Source organism: Salvelinus sp. IW2-2015, linkage group LG19 (assembly GCF_002910315.2).
Source record: "Salvelinus sp. IW2-2015 linkage group LG19, ASM291031v2, whole genome shotgun sequence".
NCBI lineage: Eukaryota > Metazoa > Chordata > Actinopteri > Salmoniformes > Salmonidae > Salvelinus > Salvelinus sp. IW2-2015.
This window is the reverse complement of record NC_036859.1, coordinates 34,874,821-34,887,621: the sequence shown is the minus strand read 5'-3', so window position 1 is coordinate 34,887,621 and position 12,801 is coordinate 34,874,821. Positions and strand designations below refer to the sequence as shown.

General features: G+C 45.6%; 1 protein-coding gene across 1 annotated transcript in view; it reads left to right on the top strand.

Moving 5' to 3' along the window:
* Positions 1-12,801, top strand: part of LOC111979085 (low-density lipoprotein receptor-related protein 8-like) — a 182,407-nt gene that overhangs the window by 124,062 nt on the left and 45,544 nt on the right. The window contains exon 5 of the mRNA XM_070449044.1: positions 9,143-9,538. Within this exon, the coding sequence (XP_070305145.1) occupies positions 9,143-9,538 (396 nt within the window). The remainder of the gene's footprint in view (positions 1-9,142; positions 9,539-12,801) is intronic.

Below are 12,801 nucleotides of genomic sequence, written 5' to 3'. Positions count from 1 at the left end.
TCTGACTGTACTGTAGGAGTTAGTTTACCACTTCTGACTGTACTGTAGGAGTTAGTTTAGCCAACCCTTCTGACTGTACTGTAGGAGTTAGTTTAACCCTTCTGACTACAGTTGCAAAATTGCTGTAACTTTCCTAAAATTCCCAGGTTTTCCAGAACTCATGTTTGGAGGATTCCCGGATTTCCTGCTTATTCCATCCATTTACCAGGAATTTCTCAACCAGTATTTCTAGAAAACCAGGGAATTTTGGGAATATTACCAGAATTGTTGCAACCCTAAATGTACTGTATGTACAGATGTAGGATCTTAATTTGATCACACTATTGATGCAGGATTAAAAGCAAATTTGTAGTGAATTTGAGGTTTAAAAAGGCTTCTAAGGTTTGTCATTTCCACTTTAACATTTCAGGCTTGATTTGCCCTAACAAAACATTTATCAATCTATAATTTAGTGTATGGCATGACAATGTTAGTCACAAGGAGTTTGCTTGCTAGACTAGTGCACATACAATACAGGTCTGGGATCAGACGATAGCGTGATTCATGCTTCAGCATCCCTTCTCCCCAATAATCCTGGCTAGATAAGTGTAGTCTTCATAACTGTCTGGCTACACCATGAACCATAACTCTCCTCTTTTTCTCTCTCCTCTATCTCGCCCTTCGTCCTTCATAGTCCTAGTTGTACGTGTGGTCATAATACTGACATCACTATGGAAGAAAAAGTTCCTCTCTTCCTCTCTCTATCATCTCTCCCTCCGTTGTCATCTCTCCCTCTCTCTATCATCTCTCCCTCCGTTGTCATCTCTCCCCTGTGGATGAGTGTGCTGCTTCCTGCTCCCCGTTATCGGCCAGTATTCTCTTTGTTCTGTAAATGTGTCTATGGCATTAGTAGAAAAGGTTATCTGTTGAGTCATTCTCCAGTGGAGAAGGCCAGCCTGTCTAAACTTTAAACTGCCTTCAACGTGACCTTCTACTAGTGAAAGGTCTATGGAGGCCTCAATGGCCCTTGGGGAACAGGGAGGTTGTATATCACTGTACTGTATGGCCCTTGGGGAACAGGGAGGTTGTATATCACTGTACTGTATGGCCCTTTGGGGAACAGCGCGAAGGTTGGATAATCACTGCACTACTGTATGAGCCCTTTGAGGCAAACAGCGACAGACCGCTTGGACTATCACTGATAAACTGTAAAATGGCCCTTGGGGACAAAAGGGAGTCTGTAATATCAACTGCGTATACCTTAATGCGGCACCTTGGGCAACAGGGTAGGTTATAATCACTGCTACTGTATGGCCCTTGGGAAACAGGGAGGTTTATATATCACTGTACTGTATGGCCCGTGGGGCAACAGGGGAGGTTGTCTATATCACTGTACTGTGATGGCCCTTGGGGAACAGGGAGGTTGTATATCACTGTACTGTATGGCCCTTGGGGAACAGGGAGGTTATATATCACTGTACTGTATGGCCCTTGGGCAACAGGGAGGTTGGATATCTATGAATAATATCTGTGAGAGTCAAATGTTCCTTAACCTGGTGACACTTATTGATGTGAGGGAGAATGCATGGGCTCAGAGGCAGATGGCACATACAGGTGAACAGGACTGTGTGTATGAACAGGACTGTGGGTACAGTATGAACAGGACTGTGGGTACAGTATGAACAGGACTGTGGGTACAGTATGAACAGGACTGTGGGTACAGTATGAACATATGTATATGTGTGGAAGCCCTACAGTGAGCAGCAGAGTGACCGACCAGTCTTCCCTCTCTCTTTACCTCCGAGGCAGTAGTTGTTGCCAGCGGAAACCCCTCATCACCGCGGCTTCTCGTCCAATCGGAGAGAGAGAGAGAACTGGGTCACACCACGGGCACGCCCTTCTGATTGGCTGGGAATGATGTCACATTCCCCTTGGATCATCATCCGCCAAACTCCAGAAGAGGAATTAAAGATTCTCGGAACCCTTTTAGTAAAATCCTTTTACTACAGGCCCCAACTGACATGAAAGTCTCTACCCATGTAGCTGGAAATGCTCATGTATTTTACTAACGGACCTGCTCATGTATTTTACTAACGGACCTGCTCATGTGTGATATGCATGTTTATGGAGTAATAATTGAAGTGAAGATTATGGGGGGTAGGTTGCACGTGGTGTGTTGTGCGTATTTGCACTGAAACTTACACTCTGTGTGTGTGTGCGTGCGTGCGCGTGTGCGCGTGTGCGTGTGTGTTCATACTGATAAGACACGGCAGAATCAAATGGAACGCTGTGGTTTAATATTGATGAAGACTGTCCCTGCAGCTCAGCTGAATCTCAAATGGTTCCATCAGTAGAAGGCCTGGTACAGTAAGTGATAATCCTCATCACTGGCCTTAGTGAAACGTACACTGTGTGTGTGTGTGTGTGTGTGTGTGTGTGTGTGTGTGTGTGTGAATTGAACATATGGGTGTAATAGTATGATAAACAGGATGACCATGATACTCTGTTTCCACGTTCTGCCAGAGGCTAATTCACACCCATCAGCTTGATGATATGTGACGATTAGAGCTCAGCACAGGCAGAATACTAGAGGAAAACCTGGTCCAGTCTGCTTTCCACCAGACACTGGGAGACGAATCCACCTTTCAGCAGGACAATAACCTAAAACACAAGGCCACATCTACACTGGAGTTGCATACCAAGAAGACAGTGAATGTTCAAGAGTGGCCAAGTTACAGTGAACTTCAATCTACTTGAAAGTCTATGGAAAGACCTGAAAATGATTGTCTAGCAATGATCAACAACCAATTTGACAGCTTGAAGAATTAAACAAATATATAATAGGCAAATGTTGCACAATCCAGGTGTGGAAAGCTCTGAGAGATTTACCCAGAAAGACTCACAGCTGTAATCACTGGCAAAGGTGATTCTACTAAGTATTGTCTCAGGGGGTGTGAATACTTATGTAAATGATAAATGTCTGTATTTCATTTTCAATACATTTGAAAACATTTCTAAAAACATATTTTCACTTTGTCATGAGTAGAAACATCTATTTAACCCAATTTGGATTCAGGCTGTAACACAACAACATGTGGAATAAGTCAAGGGGTGTGAATGCTTTCTGAAGGCTCTTTGTACTGTATCTGTGCTGCTCTTTTCTGCTTTAGCCACTGGTCTAGTCTGTTATGGACTAGTATGTTCTGATCTGGTCTAGTATGGTCTGATCTGGTCTGGTCTAGTATGGTCTGATCTGGTCTGGTCTGTTCTGGTCTAGTATGGTCTGATCTGGTATGGTCTGGTCTAGTATGGTCTGATCTGGTCTGTTATGGTCTAGTATGGTCTGGTCTGTTATGGTCTAGTATGGTCTGATCTGGTATGGTCTGGTCTAGTATGGTCTGATCTGGTCTGTTATGGTCTGGTCTGTTATGGTCTGGTCTGTCGACATTGATACAACGTACCCGTTACATTAAACTAACATAAAAACAACGGTGACTCAATGTCCTAAATCTGCCCATGCCCCCGCCGTCATTGCTGTTTCAAAGCCACACCCACTGGGTACAGTTCAACGTTCATTGAAATGAAATGGAAATGACGTTAATTCAACCAGTGTATGCCCAGTGGGGTTACCAAGAATTCATCTGTTTTGACACTGTGGGCGGAAAGGAGCCTCTAAAATTAAATGTCTCCCTTCGAATCAAATGACATTTTATTTATACGGTGCTTTTTTACCCTGTCATTCGTCACACAGAACAAAATGTTTGAGACAGGAAACCAGGGTTGTGTTCATTAGACACGAAACTGAAGAAAATTCTCCAACCGGAGTGAAACAGGGAGGTATTTTCTGATCTTGTGCAATAGGAAAGACTCATTTTTCATTGCACAGTGTTTTGCTACGGTGTGCCCTAATGAACATAGCCCAGACATAACCCCCCCCCTATAAGTGCGAGCCCGACAGAGGCAGCAGGGGGAAACTCCTTGCTGTCTGTAGAATATCAAATTTCCACTCTCGTGTGAGTTTTCTGCTGAGATAGAATGTGTGTCCTAAGTGGCCCCCTAGTCCCTATTTAGGACACTAAGTACTGCGCTACGTAGGGAATAAGGTGTCATTTGGGACACTGGCAGAGACCGTAGGAGCGATGGGATGGCTTTATTTCTCTTGACTGTGTGAGAGAGAATGGAGAGATAGAGATCTACCACTGAGTGGAGGACAGAGCCTGCTGTGAGAGGTCTTTTAATCGCTCTCTCTCTCCCTGTGATGAGAGGCCCCCTCTCATTGTCTCTGTGATGAAGCCCACCTCTCACTATCTCGGGTGCTCCGAGGGGGATACTCACACCATCCCTCTCCTCACACTCCGCTCTCTGTCTTGCTATGATACCAGCCACCATCCCTCTCTCTCTCCCACCCCTCGGCCTCGTCTTCTTCTAGAACCAGCACCATCCCTCTCTCTATCTCCCGCTCTCTGTCTCTGTCTATATACCAGCACCATCCCTCTCTCTCCCGCTCTCTGATCTGTCTATGATCCAAGCACCAATCCATCTCTCTCCGCTCTCGTGCTGTCTATATCCAGCACCATCCATCTCTCCCCGCTCCTCGTTACTTTCTTCTGTCTAGATACCAGCACCATCCATCCTCTCACCGCTGTCTCCCCTCCTGTCTGTCTATCATACCAGCACCATCCCATCATTCGCTCGCACCCGGCTCTCTTGTATCTCTATGATACCAGCCACCATCCATCTCTCTCCCGCTCTCTGTCGTCTATGATACCAGCACCACCATCTCTCTCCCTCTCTTGACTCTGTCTTATGATACCAGCACCATCCCTCTCTCCCCGCTCTCTGTTCTGTCATCATACCAGCACCATCCTCTCTCTCCCCCCGCTCTCTGTCTTTCTGTCTATGAGATACCCAGCCACCATCCATCTCTCTCACCCCCGCTCTTGGTCGTCGCTATGATACCAGCACCATCCATCTCTCTCCCGCTCTACTCATTGTCTGTCTATATTATACCACACCATCCATCTCTCTCACCGCTCTCTGTCTGTCTATCATGATACCAGCACCATCCATCTCTCGTCAACCCCGCTCTCTGTCTGTCTATGATACCAAGCCGACCCATCCATCCCTCTTCACCCCCTCTCTGGTGTCTCTGTCCGATATCACAGCACCATCCATCTTCTCCTCCCCCTCCTGTCTGCTATGCAACCAGCACCACTTCCATCTCTCCTCCCGCTCTCTGTCTGTCTATGATACCAGCACCATCCATCTCTCTCCCGCTCTCTGTCTGTCTATGATACCAGCACCATCCCTCTCTCTCCCTATTGGTCCCTTTTGTGTCTCACCATCTCTGCACTCTTAGAAAAAACGGTGCTATCTAGAATCTTAAAGAGTTCTTCAGCTGTCCCCGTAAGATAACCCTTTGAAGAACCCTTTTTGGTTCCAGGTAGAACCCATTTGGGTTCCATGTAGAACCCTCTGTAGAATGGGTTCTACATGGAACCAAAAAGGTTTCTACCTGCTATGGGAACAGCCGAAGAACCCTTTTTTCTATAAGTGTGAGATACCAGCACCAATCCCCTCTATCGGTCTCTGTGTTTCTCAATCATTATTATTCACCATTCATTCAGTATTATCTGTAATCAAGGTAGCATTCACAGTAATGTAGAAGTGTTTAGAAACATATTCTACTCATATTTACAATAAAAGTGACTGCAACATAACACAGTACTTTATTTACCATTCATTTCACAAAATAATCTGAAACATAACCAAAATAAAGAGCAAATCGATCCAACAAATTTGTAGAGTCACAAGCTTGATGTAGTCATTGCGAGCTATGAATATGGGAACAAATACTTACCTTTTGACTACTTTAATACACATAAGTGAATTTGTCTTAATACTTTCGCTTCCCTGGGGGGGGGTACTCTGTACGTAAAGTGCTGTAATTTCTAAACGGTTCACCCGATACGGATGAAAATACCCTCAAATTAAAGCTGGCGGTCTGCACTTTAACGTCATACGGTGCACTGGGGAAGTATTCAGACCCCTTTTACTTTTTCCACATTTTGTTACGTTGCAAATGTATAAAAAAATTACCTGCAATGTCACATTTTCATAAGTATTCAGACACTTTACTCAGTACTTTGTTGAAGCACCTTTGGCAGTGATTACAGCCTCAAGTCTTCTTGGGTTTGACGCTACAACCTTGGCACACCTGTATTTGGGGAGTTTCTCCCATTCTTCTCTGCAAATCCTCTCAAGCTCTGTCAGGTTGGATGGGGAGTGTTGCTTTACAGCTATTTTCAGGTCTCTCCAGAGATGTTCGATTGGGTTCAAGTCCGGACTCTGGCGGGGCCACTCAAGGACATTCAGAGACTTGTCCCAAAGCCACTCCTGTGTTGTCTTGGCTGTGTGCTTAGGGTCATTGTCTTGTTGGAAGGTGAACCTTCACCCCCAGTCTGAGGATTCTGAGCCCTCTGGAGCAGGTTTTCATCAAGGATCTCTCTGTGCTTTGCTCTGCTCATCTTTCCCTCGATCCTGACTAGTCTCCCAGTCCCTGCCACTGAAAAACTTCCCCACAGCATGATGCTGCCACCACCATGCTTCACCGTGGGGATGGTGTCAGGTTTCCTCCAGACGTGACGCTTGGCATTCAGGCCAAAGAGTTTAATCTTGTTTTCATCAGACCAGAGAATCTTGTTTCTTATGGTCTGAGAGTCTTTAGGTGCCTTTTGGCAAACTCCAAGCGGGCTGTCATGTGCCTTTTACTGAGGTGTGGCTTCCGTCTGGCCTCTACCAAAAACACCTGATTGGTGGAGTGCTGCAGATATGGTTGTCCTTCTGGAAGGTTCTCCCATCTCCACAGAGGAACTGTGGAACACTTTCAGAGTGACCATGGGGTTCTAGTTCACCTCCCTGGCCAAGGCCCTTCTCCACCCATTGCTCAGTTTGGCCGGGCGGCCAGCTCTAGGAAGCGTCTTGGTGGTTCCAAACTTCTTCCATTTAAGAATGATGGAGGCCACTGTGTTCTTGGGGACCTTCAATGCTGCAGAGATTTTTGTGTACCCTTCCCCAGATCTGTGCCTCGACACAATCCTGTCTCGGAGCTCTACGGACAATTCCTTTGACCTCATGGCTAGGTTTTTGCTCTGACATGCACTGTCAACTGTTGGACCTTATATAGACAGGTGTGTGCCTTTCGATGTCATGTCCAATCAATTGAATTTACCACAGATGGACTCAAACCAAGATGTAGAAACATGTCAAAGATGATATATGGAAACAGGATGCACCTGAGATCAATTTCGAGTCTCATAACAAAGGGTCTGAATACTTATTTACATAAGGTATTTCTGTTTTTTTATTTGTAATAAATTAACACACATTTCAAAAAATCTGTTTTCGCTTTGTCATAATGGGGTGTTGTGTGTAGATTGATGCAATTTTTTAAAATCAATTCTAGAATAAGGCTGTAACGTAACAAAATGTGGAAAAGGTCAGGGGGTCTGAATACTTTCCAAATGCACTGTAGGTACTTCTTTGGGGGGGTTGGGGGCGCCCCCATCTTGCTGGGTGCGTGCTACGCCACTGCTTAAATTACAAGTTAAGTATAACTATAAAAAATGTAAGACGTGTCAAATAAATGATATGCAGCTCAGGACTCCAGCTGTGCATTTGGTTTGTTAAGAAGATTCCTGGTTCCTTAAATAGTGTTGTGCGTTAAAAAAAAGTGTGGTAATACCGTATATCCCAATATGATGCAGGAACGGTATGAAAATATGAATACCACCCAACCTTTTCTCTTCTACAAATATCCCTCTCTATGTCACCCGCCTGCATCTCGCTCTCTCTCTTCCTCTCTCTCAAATAAACTCAATCCATCGTCCTCTCCTCTCTCTCTCTCCTCTCTATCCTTACTCATTCTCTCTCTCCTCTCTCCTCTCTTCTCTCTCTCCTCTCCTCTCTCTCTCTCTCTCTCTCTCTCTCTCTCTCTCTCTCTCTCTTCTCTCCTCTCTCCTCTCTCTCTCTCTCTCTCTCTCCTCTACTCTCTCTCCTCTCTCTCTCTCTCTCTTCTCTCTCTCTCTCTCTCTCCTCTCTCTCTCTCTCTCTCTCCTCTCACTGCTCTCTCTCTCTCACCAATCTCTCTCTCTCTCTCTCAACCATCTCTCTCTCTCGCTCTCTCTCTCGCTCCTCTCTCTCTCTCTCTCCTCTCTCTCTCTCTCTCTCCTCTCTCTCTCTCTCTCTCTCTCTGGCTCTCTCTCTCTCTGGTCTCTCTCTCGTCTCTCTCTCGCTCTCTCTCTCTCTCTCTCTCTCTCTCTCCATCTCTCTCGCTCTCTATCTCTCCTGGTCTCTCTCCTCTCTATCCTCTGTGCACTCCTCTACAGCTGATCAGATCTCTCATCGGTGCGTGGCCTATCTCCTCTAGCATGGTGGAACAGGAATGACCTCTCTACGGTGTAGTCGTCTCGTCTCTCCTGCTCTCTCTACATCTTCTCCTTCGTCTGTCTTCTCCCCATGATGTCTACCCTCGCCTAGTCTGTGCTTCTCTTGTCCCACACGTCTACCGTGTGCTTTTCCCCTGTGTACCACCTCTTTCTCTCACCTGTGTCGTCTTCTTCCCGTCTAGACTCCCTCCGTCCTCTTTCCAGGATCAGTGGTATTTGTCATCTCCAGTGATCGGATCTTCCCGTCCAGACTCCTCATGTCCATGATTTGTGCCACGACATCCATTGCTGATCCATCGTTCATGCCTGCGAGAAATAACACTCTAACCTTCTCATACTCTACCTTCCTACTTTCATACCAGACTCAATCTCGCCTCTCTACTGTCGGCGTCTCCTCTGTCTGATTCCCTGTGTCTCTCTCTCTGTCTCTCTCTCTGTCTTTCTCTGTGTCTTTCTCTGTGTCTTTCTCTGTGTCTCTCTCTCTGTCTCTCTCTCTGTCTTTCTCTGTGTCTCTCTCTCTGTCTCTCTCTCTGTCTTTCTCTGTGTCTCCCTCTCTCTGTCTTTCTCTGTGTCTCCCTCTCTGTCTCCCTGGAAATGTGATACCAGTATCATCTCCACTTCTCTTTTTTTAAGTCAAGTTCACGTTTGCTGGTTTGTCTGATACCGGCAGAATCCTGAATGTGTGTTGATGTTGTAACTCTAACTGACCCCTCCAGGCAACAAAGCCTGCCCGAAAAGCCAGTTCCAGTGTGCCAACCGCAAGTGCCTGGCACCTGTCTACGTGTGCGACGGCGATGACGACTGCGGCGACGGCTCTGACGAACTCAAATGCTCCGACCGCCACTCGCCAACGAACACCTGCGGCCCGCACGAGTTCCGCTGCAACACCTCGGAGTGCGTGCCCGTCATGTGGAGCTGTGACGGCGACCCCGACTGCCCCGACGGCTCTGACGAGTGGCCGGAGCGTTGCGGCCGCGAAGGTTCACATCCACCACGCAGGGTGAACTGTACGATGGAGGAGTTCCGGTGCGCCAACGGGGAGTGTGTGAGGCTGCCGTGGAAATGTGACGGCGATCCGGACTGCAAGGATAAGTCAGACGAGGCAGAATGTCGTAAGTGTTACGTTTTTTTTTTTGTCTTAGATACATGAACATAAACATACACATACAGTTCCTTCAGAAAGTATTCAGACCCCTTAACTTTACGTTACAGCCTTATTCTAAAATGGATTCAATTATATTTTCCTCCATCATTCTACACACAATACCCCATAACGACAAAGCAAAAACAATGAAATAAAATTAAATGAATCCATTTTAGAATAAGGCTGTAACGTAACAAAATGTGGAAAAAGTCAATGGGTCTGAATACTTTCCGAATGGACTGTATATCACAGGAGCTTGGAGGAAAGGCTCGTGGTAATGGTTGGAGCAGAATGGGTGGAATGGTATCAAATACAACAAACACATGTTTTCTATGTGTTTGATGCCATTCCATTCGCTCTGTTCCAGCCATTATTGTGAGCCGTTCTCCCCTCAGCAGCCTCCACTGATACATACTGTACAGTTGACCGGGGCAGCTTTAGCAGGACAGAAATTGTACATGGAGAATGACAACAACTATCCAGAATACTATATCTTTCATTTATCTTCCATCTGTGTTGCCACACCGTTTTGTCACAGAGCACATTTTCATTTCACCAGGCTCCACACAACTCAGTTTGTCTTGAGTGGCAAAAGAGAGCTAGAGAGGGAAAGGGAGATATATAGAGAGAGAGGGAGAGAGAGAAAGAAAGAGAGGAAGAGAGGGAAACAGAGAGATGGAGAGAGAGGGACAAAGTTAGTTTTTTCTGATAAACACTCTGTGAAGATGGGGGGCAGTCGTGATAAAACAAGTTTTCCCACTAGCTGATGTAGGGATCCCCAGGCTCTGTGTGAGTGTGTGTCTGTATGTTTTGTGTGTGTGTGTTTGTGTCATAATGCCTGTGTGTTTGCGTGTGTCTGTATGTTTTGTGTGTGTCTGTCATCTTCCTCACCCTAACTCTCCTACCTCTCTCTCTCTCTCTCTGTCTCTCTCTCTCTCTCTCTCTCTCTGCAGTGTCATCAAGCCCTACCGTTCTCCTTTATCCTCTCTCTTCTCCTTCCTCCTCTCTCTCCCTCCAATATGTCATAAACGCCAATTAACACTGATAGATGTTATTCAGCCAATTGAAAGGCAGCGCAGGGAGTAGGTTAAGCCATACACAAAGGAGTAAGAGCGAGTGTCCATAGGTTGCTAGGCAACCCATTAATGTCCTGTAGTGTTTGAAAGCCCTTGAATAATAGCAAGGTCTCAGGTTTGCCACAGCGAGCTATAACACTATAATCACTCACATGGTGGTGATGATGCTTTATCCAAAGTGACTGGTAGCATACACATATATTATTCACAGGTAACTGACAAAATCAAGAAAACCCCAACATAAAGCTTCTTAATGGGGTGTTGGGCCAGAACAGCTTTTATTAGGGGATCCTAATAAAATATCAATGTACCCTGGCCCAAGATTCTACAGGTTCTGGCAACTCTATTGCGTATAGATTCTACAGGTGTCTGGAAACTCTATTGGTATAGATTTACAGGTGTCTGGAACTCTATTGGTATAGATTCTACAGGTGTCTGGAACCTATTGGTATAGATTCTACAGGTGTCTGGAACTCTATTGGTATAGATTCTACAGGTGTCTGGAACTCTATTGGCTATAGATTCTTACAGGTTCTGGAACTCTATTGGTATAGATTCTACAGGTGTCTGAACTCTATTGGTTATATTCTACAGCTGTCTGGAACTCTATGGTATAGATTCTACAGGTGTCTGGAACCTCTATTGGCGTATAGATTCTACAGTGGTCTGGAACCTCTATTGGATAGATTCTACAGGTGTCGGCAACTCTATTGGTATAGATTCTACAGGGTGTCTGCCGCAACTCTATTGCGCTATATGATTCTACAGGCTGTCTGGAACTCTATTGGTAAGATTCTACAGGTGTCTGGCAACTCTATTGGTATAGATTCTACAGGTGTCTGGAACTCTATTGGTATAGATTCTACAGGTGCTCTGGAACTCTACTGGTATAGATTCTACAGGTAGTCTGAACTCTACTGGCCTATAGATTCTACAGGTGTCTGGAACTCTATTGGGTATAGATTCTACAGCGTGTCTGGCAACTCTATTGGTATAGATTCTACAGGTGTCTGAACTCTATTGGCTATAGATTCTACAGGTGTCTGGAACTCTATTGGTATAGATTCTACAGCGTGTCTGGAACTCTACTGGCTATAGATTCTACAGGTGTCTGGAACTCTATTGGTATAGATTCTACAGGTGTCTGGAACTCTATTGGTATAGATTCTACAGGTGTCTGGAACTCTACTGGAGGGATACGACACCAGTCTTCCCCCAGGAAATACATCAGTTGGTGTTTTGTTGGTGGTTTTGTTGATTGTGTTCAATTGGGTTGAGATCTGGTGACTGAGACGGCCATGGCATATGGTTTACATCGTTGTCATGCTCATCAAACCATTCAGTGACCACTCGTGCCCTGTGGATGGGGGTGTTGTCATCCTATGGGGGCATAGCCATGGTAGCCAAAATAATGGCCTGCCCAGCATTTTTATACATGACCCTAAGCATGATGGGATGTTAATTGCTTAATTAACTCAGGAACCACACCTGTGTGGAAGCACCTGCTTTCATTATACCTTGTATCCCTCATTTACTCATTTAGTGTTTCCATTATTCCGTCGGTTACCTGTATGTGACCCATGCTTTTGAATAAGTTTAGTTACGAGCTAGATTAGCTTTGCGCACACACACACACACACACACACACACACACACACACACACACACACACACACACACACACACACACACACACACACACACTGACTGGGAAAAAGAGTCACTATCTGACTTTTGGCTCAGCTACACACACTGTTCTCTATCTCCTGATAACACTAAATCCTCCCCCCCATGCTTTATATAATATTTTTAGCTTTTTAGTGGGCTCTAGAAGGGAGTTTCATGTCTGGGCATGGGAATTAATGGCGACTAGGAGCGGGATACGGCTCCGCAGCGGCCTACATCTTGGAGCAGGATACTGAAGATCATATATCACAGAGCCCACGGGTTAACTGCTTCTCCTGCTAGGTACAGCTAATGTTCCGCTTTAGCAGGATTTAGTGTGTGTAGAGGGGTTGTCTGTCTGTCTGTGTGTCTGTCTCTCTGTGTGTGTGTGCTTCTTGAGTCCTCAGTTGAGTCCTCAGTTGAGTCCTCAGTTGAGTCCTCAGTTGAGTCCTCAGTTGAGTCCTCAGTTGAGTCCTCAGTTGAGTCCTCA